This window comes from Lichenostomus cassidix, chromosome 5 (assembly GCF_008360975.1).
Source record: "Lichenostomus cassidix isolate B80296 chromosome 5, HeHo_3.0, whole genome shotgun sequence".
In the NCBI taxonomy this organism is placed as follows: domain Eukaryota; kingdom Metazoa; phylum Chordata; class Aves; order Passeriformes; family Meliphagidae; genus Lichenostomus; species Lichenostomus cassidix.
In genome coordinates, this window is record NC_139486.1 from 21,646,972 (window position 1) to 21,669,657 (window position 22,686).

General features: G+C 46.8%; 2 protein-coding genes across 6 annotated transcripts; one reads left to right on the forward strand and one right to left on the reverse strand.

The window, feature by feature from the left end:
* The first annotated feature begins 45 nt into the window (after window positions 1-45).
* Window positions 46-15,625, forward strand: VIPAS39 (VPS33B interacting protein, apical-basolateral polarity regulator, spe-39 homolog). Of its 5 annotated transcripts, none has more exons than XR_014852520.1 (21): window positions 46-137; window positions 271-363; window positions 802-901; window positions 2,430-2,573; window positions 3,582-3,620; window positions 3,973-4,037; window positions 6,081-6,137; window positions 7,066-7,158; window positions 7,829-7,862; window positions 8,315-8,417; window positions 8,507-8,534; window positions 8,693-8,766; window positions 9,326-9,401; window positions 9,697-9,831; window positions 10,327-10,368; window positions 10,751-10,840; window positions 11,240-11,326; window positions 11,677-11,746; window positions 13,929-14,018; window positions 14,326-14,430; window positions 14,703-15,625. XR_014852520.1 is itself a non-coding variant. In XM_085061662.1 (21 exons), exons 2-21 carry the CDS (start codon window positions 271-273, stop codon window positions 14,721-14,723), a joined length of 1,584 nt encoding a protein of 527 aa, XP_084917788.1. In that variant the 5' UTR covers window positions 46-137; the 3' UTR covers window positions 14,724-15,625. The 5 variants fall into 5 exon arrangements, 4 of the variants coding, with proteins under 4 accessions (XP_084917788.1, XP_084917789.1, XP_084917791.1 ...); XM_085061662.1 differs by having other exon boundaries at window positions 10,751-10,878; XM_085061663.1 differs by lacking the exon at window positions 11,677-11,746.
* A 3,747-nt stretch (window positions 15,626-19,372) lies between these two features.
* Window positions 19,373-22,665, reverse strand: SAMD15 (sterile alpha motif domain containing 15). Its single transcript, XM_085061670.1, is given in 4 exon segments — window positions 19,373-19,747; window positions 19,750-19,938; window positions 22,287-22,385; window positions 22,532-22,665. Coding segments are annotated over 4 exon segments (495 nt in total). The 5' UTR covers window positions 22,658-22,665; the 3' UTR covers window positions 19,373-19,666.
* Between the last annotated feature and the right edge of the window lie 21 nt (window positions 22,666-22,686).

A 22,686-nucleotide genomic window follows, 5' to 3' on the forward strand; every position in this document is an offset into this window, starting at 1 on the left:
CTCGTAGTGCCTGAAGGGAAAGCGGCAGCACCCCGCCCAGCGGGAGAACTACGCGTCCCGGCGTGCACCGCGCGCGGCTGCCCCGCCTCGCCGTGCCGGGAGGACGGTGGTGCTGCTGGCGCGGGAGGGGCGGCGAGGTGAGAGAGGGGCCGGGGCGGCGGGGCTGGGACCGGAACCGGGACGGGAACCGGGACCAGGGGCCGGGGTGGTGATGCCCCCGAGGGAGCCGCTCTCTCCCTCTGCTGAGGCAGCCGCGCGGTGCCGTTGCAGATGAGCAGGGCGCGGGCGGACGAGGAGGAGTACTGGCACAGCTCCAAGTTCCGGGCCTTCACCTTCGATGATGAGGATGACGAGCTCTCGCAGGTAGGGAAGGTCCGAGCCCGGGACTGCCTGTGAGACACCCTCGTCGGGAGGCCCCCGTGGCCGTCCCAGCCCAGGCCTCGGCCCTGCACATTGTCACCTGCCCAGTGCGGAGGGTACCAAGGGCTCCCGTCTCTCCTCCCATAGTAGCCAGTCCGAAATCTCATTAGGATCGTGGTTCCTCTCCCATGCACCAAACTGCATCTCCCAGTGTTTGAGCTGTTAGTGTCTGTGTAGGTGTCCTTGGGGTTCCCGGTGCTGAGGAAGGGCTACTATGTCTGCTGAACATCTACAAGACTAAAATACCATCCCAAGAAGAAGCAATGGAAGCTGAAGAAGTTGTAACCAAAGTTTTGTGGGAGACTGTTTGATGGTAATAGGAAATGAAGTGCACTCTGCAATTCTGGTGGACCTTACGCAAGCTCACTCTTTTGTGTGTAGCTAAAGGAATCCAAACGGGCAGTGAACAGCCTTCGGGACATTGTCGATGATGATGATGATGACCTCGAGAGGGTCAGCTGGAGTGGAGAACCTGTGGGAAGTAAGTGCAGAACTACTGCAAGTTATCCTCGAGACAGAGAGCTTAAATCACTTAGTCAGGTCAGGAGTATACTTTGCTATCTAATCCTGTGTATCTAATCTGATCCTGGTCTCCCAGGTCACACTGTAAACTACTTGATTTACCTGAGCAGATCCGCTAAAAAGAGAGGGAGCAGAAACCCAAACTATGTAAAGAAGAAGAGTTCAGAAAAGTGGAGGGATTTCACTGTGCTTTTTCTAAAAATAGCCACACTTAGAGAGGTATTTTGGAGGTTATGGGTTGTCGCTGTTGAGCTGCTAGCAGAGAAGAAAAACCCGGATTCTTAGCATAGCATAGAAAAAAGGCCCTTTATTGTTTGAATCCAACATATATATAGACTTTTCAGAGGTCACCCAGATTGGTCAGTCAGAAACCTTCCCCTAGGCCTGATTGGCCAGGCCTGAACTGTCCAAATCTCGAGACACTGTTTAAAAAACATCCAAACTTTATCTTTGTTAATAAAACACAACGGAATGTTCTCACAAGAAAGACCTGTGCTAGCCATGATGGGTTGTTATTCATCATGCTCAGATGGCCTGCAAGATTCCAGGTGATCATTTCCTTCACACCACTGCCGGATATGGCACTATTTAAAGCTTGTGTTTTGACCCCACAGCACTTTAAGCAGATAATCTATGGCTTAATGTGTGTTTATAGAAAGACTCTTACACTTGAAATTTGAAAGGGAGCTGTAAACATTAAGCAAATGTGTTCCTAGTGATGATAGGAGTGAGCTCACGGCCCACACACAATGCTGTGTGCTGTGCTTTTGAGTTCATGACCCACAGAATATGTGACACTTGCTAGCCAGTGTTAAACAATGAAAATTTACATATGGATCACACAAAGGGTCCATATGTAAGAAAGGATATACATACATACATATGTATGTATATCCAAAGGACAAAACTGACTTTCTTGTCCTTTGCTGTAGCTCCTTCCACTGGTCCAGGCTATTTCTTTTCTCTCCCAGGGTCTCTCTGCCTATTGTGTTTTTTTTGTCTATCACCCTGGTCCTAAAGTATGTATGTTGTGCATTGTTGTACATTGTGCATTGTTGCCAGCAGCATATGCACACTGATAGCTGTTTTGTCTGTGTAGGAAAACTCTTAGTCTTCCAGTGTTCAGGAAAGCATGCTCTTTGGCTTCCACAGTTTGAGGTATGCTAGGGACTCTCGGTCTTGCTTCGTACTTTTAGAATAAGGACTATGCTTTGCCCCCTGCAATAACATATAAATGATGAGGAATCTATGTATTTTTTTTACACAAGCCATTGCCAGTTGTACAATGTTGCTGAAACCAATGCTTTCTGAAGAGCAACATGCAAGTACTTAACGAGCAATCTTACATGAGACTGGGATTCTGCACAGAGATGCGCTGTGTCTACTCAGTGCTGAGGGTCAGACTTACCAAGATGTGCTAGTGCAGAGCAGACCAGCACACATTTGGTAATATTTCTGCCATGCCAATGACCTCTGTCTGCACACAGGTATCTCCTGGTCAATCAAAGAGACAGCCTCTGGCAGCACTAGCTCCCTGGATGGCCGGGACTCCAGCCTACAGAAGGGCTCTTCCTCCTTTGCTGCTCTTCCCAAGCAAGGTTCTTCCTACTCCCTAAGCAGCCTGTTCAAAGGTGAGGATCATTATATACCATATTGACAAACGTGTTTTCCCTCAAGAGTGTCAAGGATCAATTGTGTTATCTTATGTAAATTGTTTTATGTGAAGTGTATTGCAAAACAGGGAAGCTCCAATCTCTTCTCAGGGTGGGAGTGTGTCGCTCACTGGTCAGAAATTGAAGACTGTCTTGTGCAGAAAATTGTGTGCTTTTCTGGAGTGGGAAGGGACTTTGCAGATTATGGCTTCTTAAAATCCAGGTTCCACAGAACAGCAAAGTAGAGCACATCACTGTGTGGCAATCCATTTGGTTGGTGGAAAAGAGGCTGCAAAGGGACTGGCTTGACCCACGTAGCCCTCATTTGATTTTCAGTTCTGTAGAGAAGACAGATTGATTATCCTTTATTTGGAGCTCAGCTGGCTGCTGTTTGTGTTGACTCAGCAAACACATGATAGCAGCAGTGGCAGTGTAGCTGGTTACAGGGGGGAACTGTGCAGCAGGACATGGGCAAACATACACAGCTTGCAAGAGTTCAGCTCTGTTCTCTCACAGCCAGACAGCAAAACAGCTTTTACTTTGTTTCTCTTTCTCTGGGGTGGTTTTTTTGGTTTTTTTTTTTAAACTCTCAACTTTGACAATAAAGTGAGGAAGAAAGGCAGCCAAATTGCGGCCCTAGTGGATAGAGCTGCTCATGTTGCTAGGGCCAATGCAGTGCTGTGTGCTTGAGCCTCTACTCTACAAGGAGATGAGTGAATTCAGGCTTTAACCTCTCCTGGCCTCAGCACCCAGAGAGCAGATAGTGATGGAATGTCATATGGTTTGCAATGCCACCGACAACTTCAAAGCCTTAGAATGTAAGCAGGTGAGCCCCAGCTGTGCTGGTGTAGTGTGAATCAGTGTACAGAGTGGCTTGTTCTGCAGTGGCATAGCTGCAGCAAACTGGCTTGCAGTCTAGGCTTATGTTCCCTGTGCAAGAAATGTTGCAGGTGAAGGGACAGTCTCTCATCAGTGTTTTCATTTCAGGACGAAACAAACTTCCAAGTTTTCAGTCCCTCTCAGATGGTAAGTTTTTAGTCCCTGCCTCATTTTGGGAGGGGTGCAGATTTATGTGAAACAAAGCATTTCCAAAAAAGGGGAAGTGTCCTTTCTTTACAATGCAGAAAGGGAAACTGACTCATATGCTAAAAGTTCAATCATGGGTTGGTCTTTCGTCAAAGAAATTAAAGAATTGACATTATGATTTGGGGTAATTAGTTATGTACAACTGAAAATTGTTTGCTTTAGAGCAATGCTGTATTGCCATTTGGTGCTTAAGTTTGGGTCTTCTGCCATGAAAAGCAAGAAAGGGGTGGAATTGGAAGTGGGTATGAATCAGGATTTTTATGTGCTACTCAGCTGTGCCTTTCCCTCTCAGCCCTCACTGACACAGGAGGTAAAAACTATGCCCCAGAGCTGCGCAGACCAAAAGCTGACTACAAGGTGAGCAGCCTGTGCTTGTCATGTGCCAAGATCAGAGACCTTTTCTGTTGGTTTCCTGGAAAGTGGTTAGTCGCTGTTTCAGACAGCAGAGGACAATGCAAGGAATAGGGCAGGGAACTGCAAAATGCTGCCTTGCAGTAATTTAGGCATTCCCTGCTTTTACTCGGAAGTAGGGAGCTTTGCTGGGAGTCTTGGTTACTTCTTCTAATGAATAGCTCAGCAGTCTTTGTGGAAAGGATTTTTAAATGGTGCTTTGCCTGTAAGCTGCTTTCGTGCTGGGTCAGATAAACTGGCATCACGTGTGTTTTTTACGTTTTTTTAAATACGAAAGTTTTGAAATTTCCTGTTTGTGAATCACTTGGACAACCACAGAGAGAGTTGTGCAGAGGCAGTGCTCCAATTGGCAGGAATGATTGTCTACCAGATGTGCAGTGATAGGTGTTGGAGAATCTAGTGGATTTTGGGACTGGGTAGATTCGTCTTACTAGGTGTGAGGATGTAGTTCTATGTCCCTAGGTCCAGCCAGTCACAGGACTGAGCACATACTCCCTACAGATGCAGACATGCACAATACTAACACAGCTGCCCACATGGATTAACACATGCAGAAACCAGCGCCTTTATGAACAGACGTACAGAAAAATCTCAGGCTTGATCCTGACCTTCCTTTCTGTCCAGCCAGTTCCACTAGTGGAGCATACACACACCCTATGGGCCCCTCCAGTCACTGGTCTTCAACATCCGGTTTGTTTTGTAGCTGAATCCCAGACCTCAGTCTCCTCCAGTAGTTGACACTTGCATCCTTGAGCTGCTGGGGTTCATGGGCCACCTGTCCTTGGCCATCTGATCCTCTCCAGGCTGGTGTGTTTATGTCAGTTAGCCATTGACATAATCTAACAGACAGCACTTCCTCAAAGCACAGCAGGAGAAACAAGTGTGCCATGTCATGTTCTGTTCTGGGCCTGCAGAGGCACTGAAACATGAAGGAGAAGGGCTGTACAGCTCCTTAAATCCTTAAATGCAGACAGGAGTGGTGTAAGTGGGGTGGAGCAAAGAAGGGAAAGTTAGTGGCAGCTTTTCGTGAGTGTCCTGACAGGGACAAGCTAAGAAGCTGCCTCTGGCCTGAGGTGTTGGAGAGAACCCTGGTGCTCAGGGTATTTGACACTCAGCTATACACTGATTTGAGAGACTGATGTGCAGAGGTGCCCTAATAGGTCTGGGTCAGACCTTTTATCCTTAGATTTGGGTTTTCAGTAAATCTTCAATGATTTAAAATTCAGTGTCCTCAGAGCTGATTCTTGTTGCTCCCTTTCTCTGGGCCTTTTGAGACAGAAAGCTGAATTACAACCACTGCCTCCAATGCCTCACAGAGACCTAGATGACTTTATGGAGTCTGAGTTCAGGAATAGCTCAGGACACCATCACTTTTTATCTAGTGCTTCCAGATCATAGTGTCTGCAGGCTGCAGGGGGAAAATTCTGGTCATTGCAGGAGTGGTAGCATATTACCTTAAGATGGTCCTGCTACAGGCTTCAATGCCCTTGTCACATTGTACTTGTCTTGTGCAACTACCTGGCCAGGTGCTTGCCTGAAGCTGTTGTCCCTGTGCTCTCCAGGCAGCTGTGGAAGGCTCACCAGCAGAAGTCTGTCTGATTTGTAACAAGAAACTGACTCCTTGCCCCTCATTTTGCACTTGTCTATTCTGCATGTATTTTGTCTGTCCTGAAAGAAACATAGCTGGCAAGGAGGACGACCTGATGCAGTGCACTTCTTATAAAGGATATGGTGACAGGTCTTACTGAGGCAGTAGAAAGGTTGTATTAACATATGAGCCTTCAGCTTCCCTCCACACCAGCATATGCAGGGTCTGAGGGCTCAGCATCTGCACCTGAACAATATAGGTGCACATCTTACTAACACCTTCCCTGGAGCAGCTGAATGATAAGTGTAAGTAGCTGCATGTGGGCCATCACTGATGCAGCACAAGTGGACAGCAGCTGACATAATCAGAGGCTTAAGAGCGCTTTATTTTTCTTGTGGCAGGATTATAGCAGTGACTGGAGCCCCAAAGATACGGTCAGGCGAATGCAGAGGGGCAAGGTAAGGACTTTGCATTCCCACCTGCTTGTAAGAGCTGGAGGGTGGGTGGTTCTAAACTGCTTTACACTTTCCTGTGCTTCTGGCTGTCCCAGGAGCAGGGAGGGGATCTGTGTTGCTTGCAACACCTAGCAGGGATGGTGCTCTGCCTGTCTGTTACTTTGCCAGGTGGCAGTGCTGGGATCACACTAGCTCAGGAGCAGCAGGAGAACTTCAGGGTTTTGTTGCTTTGTTTACTTGAGTTGTCCCCTCAGCAAGGCTCTGACAGTAGGTATTGGTACTGCTGTGTCCCTTTCTACCCTTTTTGGTCCCTGGGGCTGGGCTTGTTATAAAAAACTGAGGGGGTGGGACTTTATCTCCATTCGCAGTTGGTGGCAAATGGAGGGAGGAAGACAGAAATGGTCTTGGTCACACTGGAGCAGTAATCTTAGTCTCAACTGCCTCAGTGTGCAGTGAACACATAGGGAGATTGTAGTTTTACTCTGCATGTGTCTCCCTAAAGGCTGAGGTGAACTAAAGGCTGAGAGAGGCCACAGATGTGGGATAAGAAGAAGGGAGAAAGAGTTACAATTCTGCTTTTCTGGTCTCCTCTGTGGAAAGGGGCCTCCAGAGTTCCCTCTTCCTGTCAGGGCTAGTGGTTTGTGGTGTACGGGAAAGTTTTGTCTTCTTACAAGGGTGTGTGTGCTGAGTGTACATTGTCTGTTGTCCTAGGCTGGACTGTAATTAGGGTTGACTGCAACCCCTATGGACAGATTTTCAGGGATTATGCATGTGGTTTCAGCTAAATGAGAATTTCTCCACTCATTGGGAGGGCAGTTATTCATGTTGGTGAAGGCCTCATGGGAGAGCAGTAGATAATACCTTGGGGGTTGGTTCAGCCTGAGGACTGTCTGATGTCCCACATGTCTACTTACTCCTCTTCTATCTCTAGGTCTGCTCTCTAGAGAGATTTCGCTCCCTGCAGGACAAGCTGGTGCTCTTGGATGAAGCTGTGGCAGGGCATGATGGGAATGTCATTACAGCTGTGAGTCCTGCTAAGGCCATATGGGGCTGGGACTTCTGGGTGGCCCCACAGAAAATGCTTGGGAAAATGCAGTCAGCTGGCCACCCAGTCTTGCAAGACTGGGGTGCATTCTTTAGGTCAAATCAAACAGTTACGGAAAAGTGTTAAAGCTTAAGACTGGGAAATTCAATATTCCTGCTGTCTTTCCTGCCACTCTGCAGAATTCATGTTAATTGATGTTAGTAACAAGGAATCTGATCCATGAGCCTTACAGATTTTTGCAGGTCATTTGCTTGAAGGTCAAGATTTAATCTGCTCATTGCAGCACAGAAGATTTGGGACCTGGCATTTGGGATCTGAGGCCTCACCAGTTTTTCTGGCTTTCAAAGTATCAGGCAGCAAATGGGATTGTGTCAGAGTTTACTTCATCCAGGTCTTGCATGGATAGGTTTTTCTTTGTAAATTTTGGTCTCACTCATCTAAACTTCAGAGCAGGAGCTTAGGCAGGCATCTAGGCAGCTGTGGCCCAGGCTCACTGCTTGTCCTGGGTGTAGTGGGTACCAGAAATAAGTTCTGTGCCATAACAGCTGTGTTTTCAGAGGCCCTTTGCAAAAGCTTCTCTAGGCCTTGACCAGTTTGCTGTTTGTTTGCCTAACTCTCTTAATTCTGAGGTGTCTCTCTGTGTTCACAGGTCCTGATATTCCTGAAACGGACGCTAAGGAGAGGTGAGTGTGACTGGGGCCAGGGTTTCTATAGTGTGCTTCACATAAGGACAGAGGGGGTAATTATTTCACTTGGTTCAAGTTGCAAAGAGAGCATCTGAAGTATTGCTGTTTTACTAAGCATGACATATTTTTGTAGCAAGTGAAATGGGGGCAGGGAGGAGGGGTGGATTGTGATACCCACAAAGGCTCCAGAGAGGAGCTTTAAGCAGTGGTAGGTGGTGGTGGTGGGATGAACGAAAATGACTTTGTAGAGGTAGCACATGGCTGTGAATGCAGCTGTCAGCCCAGTGACTGGGCTCATCTGTGCTCCAGTCTTTAAGGCTATGATTTGGGATAGGATAAGGTTGTTGAATCCTGCCAGTGACTTTCAGCTCCATGCACTGTGCTAAGTCCCCTCTGCTTGGTAGTGCTATCTTACTCTACCCACCTGTACATAAACTTTCTCCCCGTAGAGATCTTGTTTCGGGAGCTGGAGGTGCGGCAGGTGGCCTTGTGTCATCTCATCCATTTCCTCAGAGAGACAGGAGAGCAGAAGTTTCTTCTGGATCTGCTCAGGTGAGGCTGTTGACCTGTCTTGTGGTGGGGCTGGAGCACACTGCTGGGAGCATGCCTTCAAGTTAATGTTTGCTCATTCCCTTTTGCAGGTTCCTAGACAGGACTGAGGAAGTTGCTGTGAGTATTCCCTGGAGCATAAGCTCCCTTAGTGCAGGGGGAGCTGGCTGAAGAGTGTCTGGTAGTCAGCAAAAGCTTCTCATCCTCATTTCACTCTCAGGAATACTGTATCTCCCAAATCCATGAGAACAGACTGCTTCTTTCCCCTCTCCCTACAGCTTTCTCAGTACCGGGAGCATTTGAACATCCAGGATGTAGAAAAAAGAAGGGAATTTCTGAAGGGTTGCATTGGGTAAGAAAAAATGCAAAAGGATGGGAGGGATGTGGGTTCTTCACAGAAGGTGGTAGTGAAGAAAATCAGACCTCTGTCCCAGTGCCATGGCTTATGTGGTTTGGGAGCTGATAATCGGTTTTCCCATAGTGGGAGTAGGGGGTTGTGGACACAGTGTAGACCAGAGAGGAGGAAGCATTTGTGGTGATTGCTGGTCCAGCAGCTTTTGCTGCTTACTCGGGAGGAAAGACTCTTCAAGGGACTTTCTGATCATTGACCCTTCAGACTGTAACGGGTTCAGACTGTGGGTGCCTGAGCACTTGAGGAAGTTAGTAGCATCCGCTATAGGTTGTTCTATGAGAGGTGCCACATAATGTTCCTTTCTCTGGAGCCTGTCTAGGAGAGAGCCAGTTGGAGAGGGCAGTGATTCAGGAACTTGAGTACCCAGTAGCCACTCAAGCTGGGGAGAATGGGAGCTTGTTTGGTAGAAAAAACATCCTCCTAAGTATACTTAGAAGTAAATTAAGGATTCTGTACTTAAGAGCTGGTCACAGTGTCTCTTTTCTTCGTGTCTGGCCAGGCTGCCATTTTCAGCTGAGGATAACTCCCACATCCAAGACCATTATACTCTGTTGGAGCGTCAGATCATCATTGAGGTATGAAATCTTCTCTGCTGGTCAGGAGATGGGTGGGACTACCTGTGTGATCTCTTGCTGTCTCTAACTTACACCTCTTTGGATCTAACCAGCCTGCCCTGGCTAGTGTAGTTTTTAATTGCTATTCACGCTGCTGTGCCAGACACATGTGAAATACCAGATCTGAGACTTCATAGCATGTTAGGGCTGTGCTTGCACGTTGCTATCACAGCACTCTCCCTAGGTCTCTACCCCACAGCTAAACAGGCAGTTGTCCTGGCTCATGTTCACTCTGTCTGTCTTCTTGATTGCACAGGCTAATGATCGGCACTTGGAGATGGCTGGGCAGTCAGAGCTATTTCGGAAATATCCTCGCAAAGCTTCAATTCTCAACATGCCACTAGTGACCACCCTCTTCTATTCCTGTTTCTATCACTACACAGAAGCTGAGGTGAGGATGATGTGGCAGAAGACAAGGGTTGCATCTCATCCTTGTAGCCCTCAAGATGTGGGGTGGTCAAGCTGAGGCATATTAAGGAAAGAAAGGGGAAGGGAAAGAGGTATTTCATCCCTCAGAGAGACTTTGTCCCCTGGGACAAAGGTTTGTAGTTTTCTTTTGTGCTCCAAGACATTCAACCTGGTAGTTTGTCAGGGAGTTACCTCCTAGAAACCACCGTAAATCCCATGGGGCTGAGGTGCATGGTACTGGTCTTGGAAGTGTTGGATGTGCACCAGTTGAGGATGTAGGGAAACCAAGTCAGAGAGCTATTGGGGTGGGGTAGTTGCTCTCTTCTGCCACCTATTTCCCCGTGTGGCACTGACATGAACAAAAAGCAGTAAAATCTTGAGATTGACCCTATGGAAGGCAGATGTCTTAAAACAGGTATCTGAACCCCTCCTGTGGCCTGCCCTGCTGAGTTTGCACTGACTTGTCTGCATTTTCTAGGGAACATTCAGCAGCCCCAGCAACCTGAAGAAAACATTTAAGGTGCGTGAATCTCCCCATTGTGGCAGCACTAGCTGAAAGCATGCGCAGACAAACTGTATGTAATGAAGGGGCTTGGTAGGAGAAATTTGAGGGGCTCAGCACTGAGCTAGGGAGGGGGGCAGAGCATCCTTTTTGAGCAGGGTCCTTCTGGAGTCTCAGAAAGGCAAGTGGGAGCCATGTGGAGACTTTCAATGAGTGTACCCTGTCTGCAGCAGCACTTGCAGATCCCCACTTCTATTCTCTGCAGTGCTGTCCATGGCATCTTGCCTCTTTGGCTGTTGGTGTGGGTCCTGATGGGACTGGGGCAGATGCCATTCATGTCCAGCCCACACAGGCCTTCTGAGCTGTGCTACTGCTCTGACTGCAACTTTCTGCCTTGCAGATTCCTGATAAGCAGTATGTACTGACTGCCCTGGCTGCCCGTGCCAAGCTGCGAGCCTGGGGTGATGTGGATGCCCTCCTCACCACCAAGGTGAGCTGCAGAAAGCCTTGCTGGGGATGCAGTCCCAGGTACTGGTGTCTGCTACTGATAACTGGCTTGTTCTGAGTTACTGGACAGACTGGTTTTATTTCAGCAGGGCCTAGCACCTCTGCTGCAGGGTGTTGCAATACTTTCCTCCTCTCCCTGCCCATGACCTTTGCTGGGCCTGGCTTGGCTGCAGCAACAAGGTCAGAGAAGGGAGCTGCCCCTGAGCTCCGTTACCAAACGGATTTCAGCCAGCCTGTGCCCAGCCACTGCGTGAAGTACTCTGCCACGTAGTGCATGTGGTGGCCGTGGAGTACATTGCTGGCACTGGGAGAAAAGAACACATTTTCTAGTGGCTGGAGGAATTGCCCTTTTGGGTTAACATAGGTTTGGTTCTCATTTCAGAACTGGCTGGGCTACACCAAGAAGAAAGCACCTATTGGCTTCCACCGGGTGGTGGAGATCTTGCAGAGGAACAATGCTCCTGTGCAGGTGAGGCAGGAGCCCCTGCTCCTTGTTGGGATTGTCCTGCTCTTTTTCGGGATTTGGTATGTGAATGACTCCTCAAATGAGCTGCTTCCCAGCTGGAAGTGGGAGAAGCTTACCAATCTTCTGGCTCTGCCAGGTGGGCACTCTCATCTCAACAAGAGGTGTGGCTGATACTGAGGGCTGGGTCCTAGCTCTGACTGCAAGAGGGACAGCTGGCCTGGAGTTGGCTGGGAACTCTCTTCCCATGTGCGTTGCCACCTTTCTTTGCTACATTAATTTTTTTCTCGCTTTATCTGGCTGGCAATGGTTAACATGATCCATAGGAATGAGTTAGCCTAAGATTCTTTTGACAGGAGGAAAAGTGCCAGCAAAACCTCAACTCTGAACATGAGGAGAACAGACTTCAGGCTGCTCAGGGAACTGGTAAAATGTTTTGGCAGGCGCTGGGGTCCATCAGTCGCTTTTTAAACATCACCCTCTAAGGGTACAGGAGCAGGAAATTCTCAAATGTCGGAAGTCAGGCAGGCAAGGCAGAAGGCCAGCTTGACTGAACAGGAATCTTCTCTTGGAAATAAGGCAAAAAAGGAAGATACAGAAGCAAGGTCAAATGACATGGGAAGAATACAGAGATGCTGTTTGCCACTGCAGGGAGAAAATTCACACAGCCAATGCTCTATTGGCCAGTTGAAGCTGGCCAGAACTGTGACATTACACAGAGTTTTTAGAGGGACATTACACAGAGTTTTTAGAAATATTTAGTGGCAATAGGCAGTGTAGAAATAACATTGGCCCATTACAGGGTGAGGATGGTCACCTCACAAACAGGTGATGAACCAAGGGGGTCTCCGTGCCCTGAGCTGGAGGACCATGATTGTGAGAATTATCAACTCCCAGTTGACCCTGATTTTGTGCAGGATCTGCTGTTCCTTCATACAAATCTATGGGGTATGATGGGATTCATCCATGAATCCTCAAAGAGCCAGCTGACATCATCACAAAACCTCTCTCAATTATTTTTTGAGTGGTCTTGTGAATCTGGAGAGATCTCAGATGACTGGAGGCTGATTAATGTCGCAAATTTCAAGACAGCAAGAAGGAGGACTCTGGAAACTGTAGGCCTGCTAGTCTCATTTCAGTGCATGGTAAAGTTATGGAGGAAAATATTCTGGGAGGTATTGAAAAACGTGGAGGACAACGCAATCAAACTGGTCACAGCCAGCACAGCTTCATGAACGTAAAGTTCTGCTTGTCAAATCTGATTTCCTTTTATGACATGGTAACCCACCTGGTTGATCAAGGGAAGCCATTCCATGTAATCTTTTTGGATTTCAGTAAGCTTTTGATGCTGTCTCTCACAGTATCCTTCTGGACAAAATGTCCAGCACACAGCTGGATAAACAAGTGATGAGATGGGTGAGCAACTGGTTCATGGGTTGTGCATAAAGGGTTACAGTGAATGGGGTGACATCAGACTGGTGACTGGTCACTAGAGGGGTTTCACAGGTGTCCATCCTCCAACCTGTGCTCTTCATCTTCATAAATTACTTCAATGCATGACTGAACTAAGCAAGTTCATGGATGATACAAAACTGGGAGGAGCTGTTGACTCCCTCGAGGGCAGGGAGGCCCTGCAGAGAGACAAATTAGAGGGCTGGGCAATCACCAACTGTATGGAGTTCAGCAAGGGAAAGTGATGGATTCTGCATCTGGGATGGGGCAACCCTGGACGTATGGACAGACTGGGGAATAAGAGGCTGCAGAGCAGCACCATGGATCCTGGTCGATGACAAGCTGAATATAAGTCAGCAGTGTGTCCTGGCAGCCAGGAGGGGCATACCTGTCCTGGGGGGCATCAGGCACAGCATTGCCAGCCGGGCAAGGGAGGGGATTGTCCTGCTCTGCTCTGAGCTGGGGCAGCTTCATCTCAAATCCTGTGTGCAGCTTGGGGTGCTACAATGTAAGAAGGATATAAAACTGTTAGAGAGTGTCCAAAGGAAGGCAGTGAAGATGGTGAAGGGCCTGGAGGGGAAGCTGTGTGAGAAGCAGCTGAGGTCACTTGATCTGTTCAGCCTGGAGGAGACTCAGGGGATACCTCATTGCAGTCTACAATATCCTTGTGAGGGGAAGAGGAGGGGCTGGCACTGATCTCTGTGGTGACCAATGACAGGACCCAAGGGAATGGCCTGAAGTTGTGTCAGGGAAGGTTTAGGTTGGATATTGGAAGAGGTTCTTCACCCAGTGGGTTGTTGGGCACTGAAACAGGCTCCCCAGGGAAGTGGTCACAGCAGTGAGCCTGACAATTCAAGAAGCATTTGGACAATGCTCTCAGGCACACAGTGTGACCCTTGAGGATGGTGCTGTGCAGGGACAGGAGTTGGACTTGATTATCCTTGTGGGTCCTTTCCAGCTTGCCTTATTCTGTGATTCTGAGCTTTGTAAGCAAGGTGTCTGAGATCCTGAGCAGTCTTGTCCAGGTCAGTTGCTCCCTAAGGAATGGGTCAAGTCTTTGTAACCAGCAACCTTGAAAGGCTTTGGGATGGGGGTGAGGGAATGAGGCAGGAGATACCTGCAGAAGGGAGCTGAGACATTCTTTTGTCTCTCACAGGTGCTGCAGGAATATGTGCGCCTGGTGGAGGATGTGGAGACCCGGCTGAACCTCGCTACCAAATACAAGTGCCATGATGTTGTCATAGAGGTAGATCCTTGCTGTGTGTGTGAAAGAGATGGGACATGGGCCTGCTTTTTCTCTCTCGCTTTTCTGTGCTCTGCCATATGCCACTTCTGTCATGTGTCTGGTGGGGTTTGTTGATCAGTGTGGCCTGGGAAAAGTGATAAGGTTCTCAGTAGAAGCCCATGAGCCACTAGCATTTGTGTTGTGAAATTGGTCTGTGTTGGGAACTGGATGGAGGATTGTAGAGTTGACCTGTTCATCTGCAGAGCACTGTCTAACTGTGGAATTGTCCCTATCTCTCAGCTGGATACTGGTTTTGCTCTTTATCTAGACCTACAGGGATCTAAAGGATCGTATCCAGCTGACAGCATATAAATGCAAGGTGGAGCGGGGCTCTGCAGAAGAAGAGAAGATAAACAGCATTCTCAACAACATGGTAAGAAATGCTTACTTTTTCTTCCAGACACTCTCATCAGAAACAGATATAGATTAGGTGTAAGGGCATGGCTGTCCTACATACTTTCTATTCCTACTGGGAAGCTAATCTTCTGTTTGGGGTTACTTTCAGGGTTGGAATGAATGGTTATACTGATAGCAATGGCACACTCTGGCCATAGCAGTCCTTGTCAGGGATTGGGAGTCACTAAGTTGGCCCCTAAGACTCTGTGTTCAACATTGCTGTTAGTCATATCTTGTTCTCTCTTTTAGCAAATCCGGTGGAAGAACTGAGCTGCTGGGAAACAGCCTGTTTGACTTGTCACTGAAAGAGGGAACTGCAAAACCCAGTCCAGTGCCAACAGAGCAGCTCTGTTACTACACTTTGCATGATCAACATTCGTCGGTAACAGTGGGTGCCTGTTGCTTGTGGGACTGTGGCATTCAGGCTGGTTGAAGACAGCTACTGAAATGTAGCTGGTGAAACTGTGGTACTGATCCATCAGGGTTGATTCTTTCTGGAATCTGATTGTCTTTCACTTGACTGTAAGCCAGGCATCACTTGTGTGTATGGAGAGAAGTTGCTGGGCACAGCAAGGTTAATGTTTGCTCTGGATGGTGCCTGGGCTTATTCTTGCAAGAGGAAGGTATCAGTCACACTCGTGACACTCTCCATTAGACAGTGCTGACCAGTTCCTGTAACACTCAAGCTGGCTTGGGCATCACAAATCATGGCTGTGGCTGGAGTAAAACCTGGACCATGTTCTCCCTGCGTGAAAGTGTTGGGGGAAAGGACTAGCTGCACCTTAATTTTTTTTTTGTTTGTTTGTTTGTTTGTTCGTTTGTTTGTTGGTTCTGGCTCACCCTAGGAAAAGAGATGTATGAACTCCTGCAGAGAGCCAGGACAGCAACCTCTGCCAGTATCCATCTGCTAGCACTCTGCAGCATTTGGAAGATCCCTTTATCAGGGAAAGACCTAGTGCGGAGGTGGTCAGAGTCCTGATGGTTGGATGGAGAGCAAGCAGGGACCTCTCTCAGTTAACACAAACCTGCTGGCCCCAGCAGCTCTTTTCTCAGAAAGTGTTATGCCAGGAAGGATTGAACTGCACTTTCTCAGAAACATAACTCCTCAGGCAGGCTTCATCCTTCCAGACCTCACTTCAACTCTGTAAATAAAGCTGTCTTTTTCTCCTTGGGTTGTTTGTTTCCTTCCCTCACTAAGCAAATTGTCACTTTTGTGTGCTAATCCTGAGCAATTTATCACCTCCCACAAAACAAATTGCAGGGTGTTTTTTAATGTTCTGAAAAGCACAGTGCATGTCACCAGGGAGTGATTTTGCTTGTAGCAGTACCTTATTTGACACCTTCAATGACATCAACACACATGAATTAATTTTAATGTTGTAGGAGAATTTGCTGCCATAGGGGTTCACACAAACATGACAGTAGGTTTAGATTCCAACCTCCTTGCTGCACTTTTTTTTTCCTGTTGGTGTTTGGTTTTTTTCTTATGAAGTCATTTGGGTTGGAAGAGACCTCTTGATCATCTAGTCCTCTCCTTTAGCAGGGTCACCTGGAACAGGCACACCAGGACTGTGTATATTTGGGTTTCCAGTATCATAACAGCTGGAGATTGCACAGCTTCTCTGGGAAACCTGTTCCTGAATATGGCAACACTCACAGTGAAAAGGTGGTTTTGTGTCTTCAGGTGGATCATCACATTTCAGTTTGTGCCCAGTGCCCTTTGTCCTCACTGGGCACCACTGAACAGAGTCTGCGTCCCTTTCTTCACTCCCTCTCATCACAGACAGATTGATAAGGTTCCCCCTGAGCCTTCTCCAGGTTCAACAGCTCTAGCTCTTGGCCTGTCCTCATACAAGAGATGCTCCATTTCCTTAGTGATCTTAGTGGTGCTTTGCTGGACTCTGTCCAATATATCTGTGTCCCTTTTATACTGAGTAGCCCAGAACTGGATGTGGCACTCTGGATGAAGAAAGCAAGGATGACCTGTGTTTTCAAGGACAAGGCCTAACAAGCATTTCTCAGATCACACCGCAACCTGGAAAGGAGCGGGGAGTGGGATGGAATGCACCACCACGGATGTGCAGTGAAAATCATTCCAACTGCACATGCCATACAAGACTTCACTATAAATATTTACACATTTATAGAAAACAATCTTCGAGCAAACAGGCTCTATGTCATGGGTGTCCCTATGTCAATTTATTTATGCTGACAGACCCAACACACAACTCATTCTCCTTAACACACACAAAATATTTACATACCACATTGATGCCTCCTTTTGAGTTAAAAGAACACAAAGAATCTGAGCAAATGCCACCGTAAAAGCAACTAACTTACATGTGGCCTAAAAAAACTTCACAGTGCACCTTTCACCATATATTGTCACTACAGGATTTACTGCAGGACTTAAACCTGCAATTCCTGGGTTTTACCACTGGATGGGACTCGAACCCATTGTTTCTAGGAAAGGGGACTCGAAACATCGGAACGGCCACCCTGTAATTACTGCGTTGCTGAGCGCGCTTAAAGCACCCGTGGTGCTCACCGTGCCATAATTTATGCAGCCTGTAGAGGACTTCTGCTCAGTTAGAGTGAGCTACATAAAATATAGACTATATTAGACTTGTTACTATTAATTTTAGCATCCCTCACCAAAAATGGTCCTAGTTCAGAGGTTTTAAACCAAAAAGGTCTGATTGCCAGTGTGATTCCTCACAGCAGTGTGAGACAAGAGTATCTCTTCGTATCTGTGTGCACACTGGTAATTGATATTTATGATTTTACTAATCCTGCAAGGAAAATAAAATTCAGTGAATAGCTGGTAGCCATTTTTTATGCAGGCCTGAACAGCATCATGTGGCAGAATCTGCCTCACCAAAAGGCACTGAAACTACACAATGACCGCAGCTTTCCTGAACGCTGCCTCATCTGTGCAGAGCAAAAGCCTTCCTGCCCAGGTCTGTGTGCAAGACAAAGGTTTTGCCTCTTTGATTACTCAAGAGGAGAAAGTAGAGGTTGAATGTTGAGGTACTGCTTGTCTCTGCTCTGCAACTTGCCTCATCTCACATAAAACATGGGCTGTCTTGTTGGGTTGGAAGGTGCTGAACTCTGTGTTGTCCTTAGGACCACATCTCTACCAGGGGAATTGCCTTAGATGATGTATTAGCAATAGAAAACCTAGACTGAGTTATTTTGTCCCCAGTTCCTGTTTGGCTCTGTATCAGGGCTGTATGAAGCCACTGATCAAGATTAGCGCATTGGATGTGAAAACGAAAAAAAAAGAAAATTTCTATGGTTCCTATGGAAATATATAGAGAGGACAGTTCATGAACTAGACTGTTGAGGATGTTAAGTCAGGAGAACACTGATTGAGGGAAAGGATTCCTGCTTGTGCAGGACTGTTCTAGAGCCATTAGCCTCAGTTTTACTTCACTTGGCCAAGTGATGCCTGGAACATTTTATATTCAAGTCTCTGAGTCTGATAGTTTCTCAAACACCCAAGAAAGATTCTTGCAGTCAGACACTGAAGAAAACCACTATTTGTTACTTTATTAGCAAGCTGCTTTAGACTGTTGTTGCCCAAAAATGTTTCCACTTGTTTTTCCTTCTCAGAACCTTCCCCTGGTTTGACCTGACATCTGTGCCACTGAGAAAGCCTCTCTTTAGCCAGCTGCTAGAAAAGAGAGAGCTTGTCTGGTGCCATCTGATGCCTGCTGCTCTACTGTACCAGGCACCCTCCGGAGACTGGCCTACAAAGCAATGTGGGCTAGTCAGCACCAATATATCTCTCACTTCTGCTGTAGCGTAGCCTAGTGTGATGCTGGATGACAAACCTCCATCCTCCACAGCTGCTTCCAACATTTTCTCAGAAATTCCAGAGGAGACTGCCATGTATGATTCTAAATCCTCATAAACCATAATGAGGCCCATGTGGAGTGCTTTGCTGAAATCTCACCCCAGCCCCCTCATGGGACTGAGCAGTGTGAGAACCAGCACTGTTCACTCTCATACTCTTAAAACTATTCCAGCCAATAACCCTATGTACACATTTTCTTCTACGAGTTTCACTCTCTAGACTTCTCAGCAACTTGCTTATCCCTGGCTGCCTGAGCTTTTCTATTATTTTTTGTCTGAATTTGCATAATTATGAATTACATGAAAAATTAATTACATAGTTTTTTGGCCTATGAATTGCTTCTGTTTCACCATATTTCTATTGCAGCTTCAATACAAAACTGAATCACAAAACCAAATTACAGTTATTTTGTAGTGGCTACAGCTTTGGTGCAACAATCTAAACAGGATCAGGCCCAGTCTTTTTTTGTTGTATTTTTTTATTCCCCATGGGGGATTTCAAGAAAGCAATTGAATCCTGATTGCATCCTAATGATTTCGTCAGGAGCGCTCTTTCTGTTGAGCCAGGCTTTCATCAGCACTTACTTCTACTTCCTTGCTGCTGATAATGCATCCCACCCTCACCACCACAGAATATAGTATGTCTTTCAGGGAAAAGGAGGTAACTGGATATTCTGTCCAAATCCACGCAGGACAAAGCAATTTTTATTCCCTAAATTCTCTAGCTCTGTATTCTTCCACACTTCCTGCCACCATCTATCATGTGTTTCAGCACTGTTTACCATGATAAATAAAACACTGCCTGCCTGGTTTTGCCTCACAGGAAATCCTTTCTGTGGTGTGCCCAGGGATTAGTTATGCATGTTGAACTAGACCCCTTGCTTAATTATGATTGCTGACAGCAGCTGTCGCCACACCTGTACAGTACTTATTGTATATGCCATTTATCTTACATCAGGGCTTCAGAGCAAGCCCTGTCTGCAGGCACTGGAGCCTGGGACAAATCTATTCACTTGAGCATCTGGGAAGTTGTTATCAATCACTTGTGCTTAAAATATGTCTATGATTGGTTTTTGGTCTTTTTTAATCAACTGTGGAGCAGAAGTGAAAGACAATGGTACAGTCTGGTCTACAGCTTCCACTTCACTTGGTTCCTGTAAGCAAATGAAGGATTGCAGAAAAAAGTCAATGTGGGAATGGGTTTAGTGTAATCAAATATCTTAGAGCTGCAGTGGCCTTTTTTATAATTATGAAAAGATGGAACTCTACTTCCTTGAACAATCTGCAAGGTAATAAGGGTACAGTCTGCTGTTGCTGCTGGGCTTCTTACAAAGGCAAAAGTACAGCATGAGTCTCTAATTTTGCATCTGCATGTTCTGCAATGCAGGGACAGCATCCACTCCCACCATGGTCTGGGATCCTTGCAACGAAGGAACTATATAGAAGAATAGGGCTCCAGTCCTGCTTTTTGGATAAACTCTGAGAAGGTGAGGGCATCTGCTTTCTTTCCTGTTGGTGCCTTTCTCTCTAGGAAGAGACCCATATTGTCTCTGTATGGGAGGGCAATAGATCTTTTGAAGAGAGGCTCCTCAATCCCCAGCAACTCTCGCACATGTCGTGAAATTTCCTGAAATACAAGATAAAACACCAGAAATTTTCATTTTTCAAACCAAGACAACAGGGCAACAGCTAAAACCATCCATTCCATGTCAGAGAAGCAGAAAAATTATTTTCTGAATTTTAGAACAGTGTCACACTTGAAGTTGCAACACAAGGGGGATCTGAACCATAAGCCCTCTCTGACACAGTGCAGATCACTTTCTCTCCAGATTTATTATCAGAGATGCCATCACATCTGGTCTCTTAGTGGCATGAATATAGCTCTGCTTTCCTCTTCACTCTTCAAGAGCAGACAAGTTATGAGTGAATGAACTACAGTCTCTTCTGCTGAATGCAAAATCATGGCTGTTAAATTATAATGCCAATGACAGAGTCTACACACAGGTGCAAAAAATAATTAGCAAAAGGTCATACTGTTCATTTAGAAAATGATGAGTGTATGGCTGCCTGAGCCAGCTGGACCTGGAACTGTCAGTGATCAGAGCCTTGCCATTGTTTTTGAAGTAACTTCTGAGAATTTAACCATCTAATTTGATTGAAGACTCAAAATACAATTTGCAAGGTTTTACTGATCTTCCACAGTATTTGCTCAAAACCTTCCCCCAGCTTTAGCTTGACTCTGAAGAGTAGTACCCTACTTTTAGTGATAACAAAAGAACACCAGACTGGTATCTTAAGTGGTTTTGACATTTAAAATACCAGTACAGTAGGACTAAAACCAGCAGTAATGTCACTTGTCCATGCTGCAAAGCTTCCACCTACTTAGCTGTGTAGCTCTCTATCAAACTGCCATTTCCCCTAAACTGCAAACAGTTCCTGTCTCACTGAGCTGATGCTATCACTCTTATTTCAATAGTAACTGTATCAGTTTTGACTGCTCATGGCCTTTTGTTTACATTTCTTGTTGGGAAATTGCGGCTTTAACGTTTCACCTGCTCTAGAACACACTTCTGAAAGACCCAAAGGGCCACATCTTGCAGAGCTCCGCATGTTTGGATTCTATCAGAGAAAACTTCTTCAAAACACAAATAACTAGCAGGATACAGCATGACCTTCAAGAACATCTAGGTTCCACTGAAGTCTGTAAGATGTTCCCAATTTACTTGCAAGCTTTGGAAAACATTACTGAGACAGTCTCATTTCCAAGCTTACTGCTTGGCTTACTGTCCTGGCTGTCTATCACTTATCTTGAGGAATTTCAGTTCCTACAGGAGGAAGAATGGGTTACAGTTGATATCCCTAAGCCATGGCTTAGTATTACTCAGCAGTTGAACTAACACCATACAGAATCCCTATATCCCAATATGAGCATGAGGCTTACAAAGCCTATAAAATTCTTGCCCCTTTTGGAAAGCACAAATGATTATTGAGTCTCCATCTGCATGTACCAGGAATTTTCTAGAAGGGCTGCTGTCTGAAAAACTAAGTGTAAATTAATGCCTTTCTCTCAAAACAACAGGCAAAGTCATGGCACCACTCAATGTTTTTGGCGGCATATTTTGTTTCAGACAAACAGTTAAGACTGTGCAACCAGACAGAACAGTGGTGAAATTGCATTTTGGTGCTGTAGAATAAAACAAACAGTGTTAATATTCTAGTCACTGGAGCATAAAGCTTCTTCTCTTTTCCTGGCTTGAACTTCTACCTGTGTTTTCTGGGGAAAGCAACTTCAAATTATGATGTGAAACAGATTATTTGGCTCTGTAAATGCAGCCCTGAGTCCCCCTGTGGTCTCCACCAGGGAAGTGAAAGAGGGTAATGAAATTTAAGTCAACTTATTGATTTTCTGAATCTTTAGGAAATTTTGGAAGGCCAGACTATAGCCCCGAAATGCAGCCTTAACTATCAGTGTTTGTCAAAGAAAATATGTGGGTTTGAAGGGAAAAAGACCAATTACACGTTCATAAAATGAGGAAGAGACAGAGTTCCTGTTTGCGTCCAGCAAACCGCAAAACAAGGAAATAACGAGTGGCCCTTCTGCTGCTTGTGATCAGTGGCTCAATTGCTGCAGGTTAAAACTAGATTTTCAGAAGTTCTACAAATCAGTAAGTGGAAAATTACTGAAAAGAAATTCTGAGAGTGTGTGCATCCTGCTAAGCAATTTTATGGGGCCAGAGGGGAGACATAAGCTTAAAGGAAGGCTAAGCACGTATGGTGCCCCAGAGAAGCCCTAGATCTGCAGACAGCTAAAGACCTGTATCTGAAAAGACTCTAAAAATGTGACTGAATGAAGTCGGCTCTCCAGTTTCAGGCTCACTCTTTGAATCAGCGCTCTGCCGGGCAGGCAGGCCACAGGCAGGGCCAGCCGGGCTCCGAGGGGCTGAGGAGGGAGCTCGGGGACCGCAGCGGGCGCACCTGCATGTGGCCGAAGTCCGTGACACCCATGGCGGGCAGGTTGGAGCAGTTGGCGAGGATGAGGCGGCGGCCGGTGATGCCGTTGGCCCTGAAGCATTCCTGGGTAGGGAAGCGGAGGGAAAGACGGGTCGCCTCTGCCACTACCGCCTCCCCTGCCGCTCACACACGCACACACTCAGTTCAGGGCTACCGGGCCAGGCGGCGCCTAGAGCGGGGCTTTCCCGCCCGGGCCGGCAGCCCCGCACCTTGTACTGGGGGAAGCCGAGCTGTGCCACCCACTCAGCCACCTCCTCGGCGCTCCAGGTCAGGAAGGGGCTGACGGACGGCGTCCCCCCGGCGCCCGGGGGCTCAGGCTGCCCCACTGGCTCCATCCCCAGGCCACCGCGGCAACGCGTCTTTC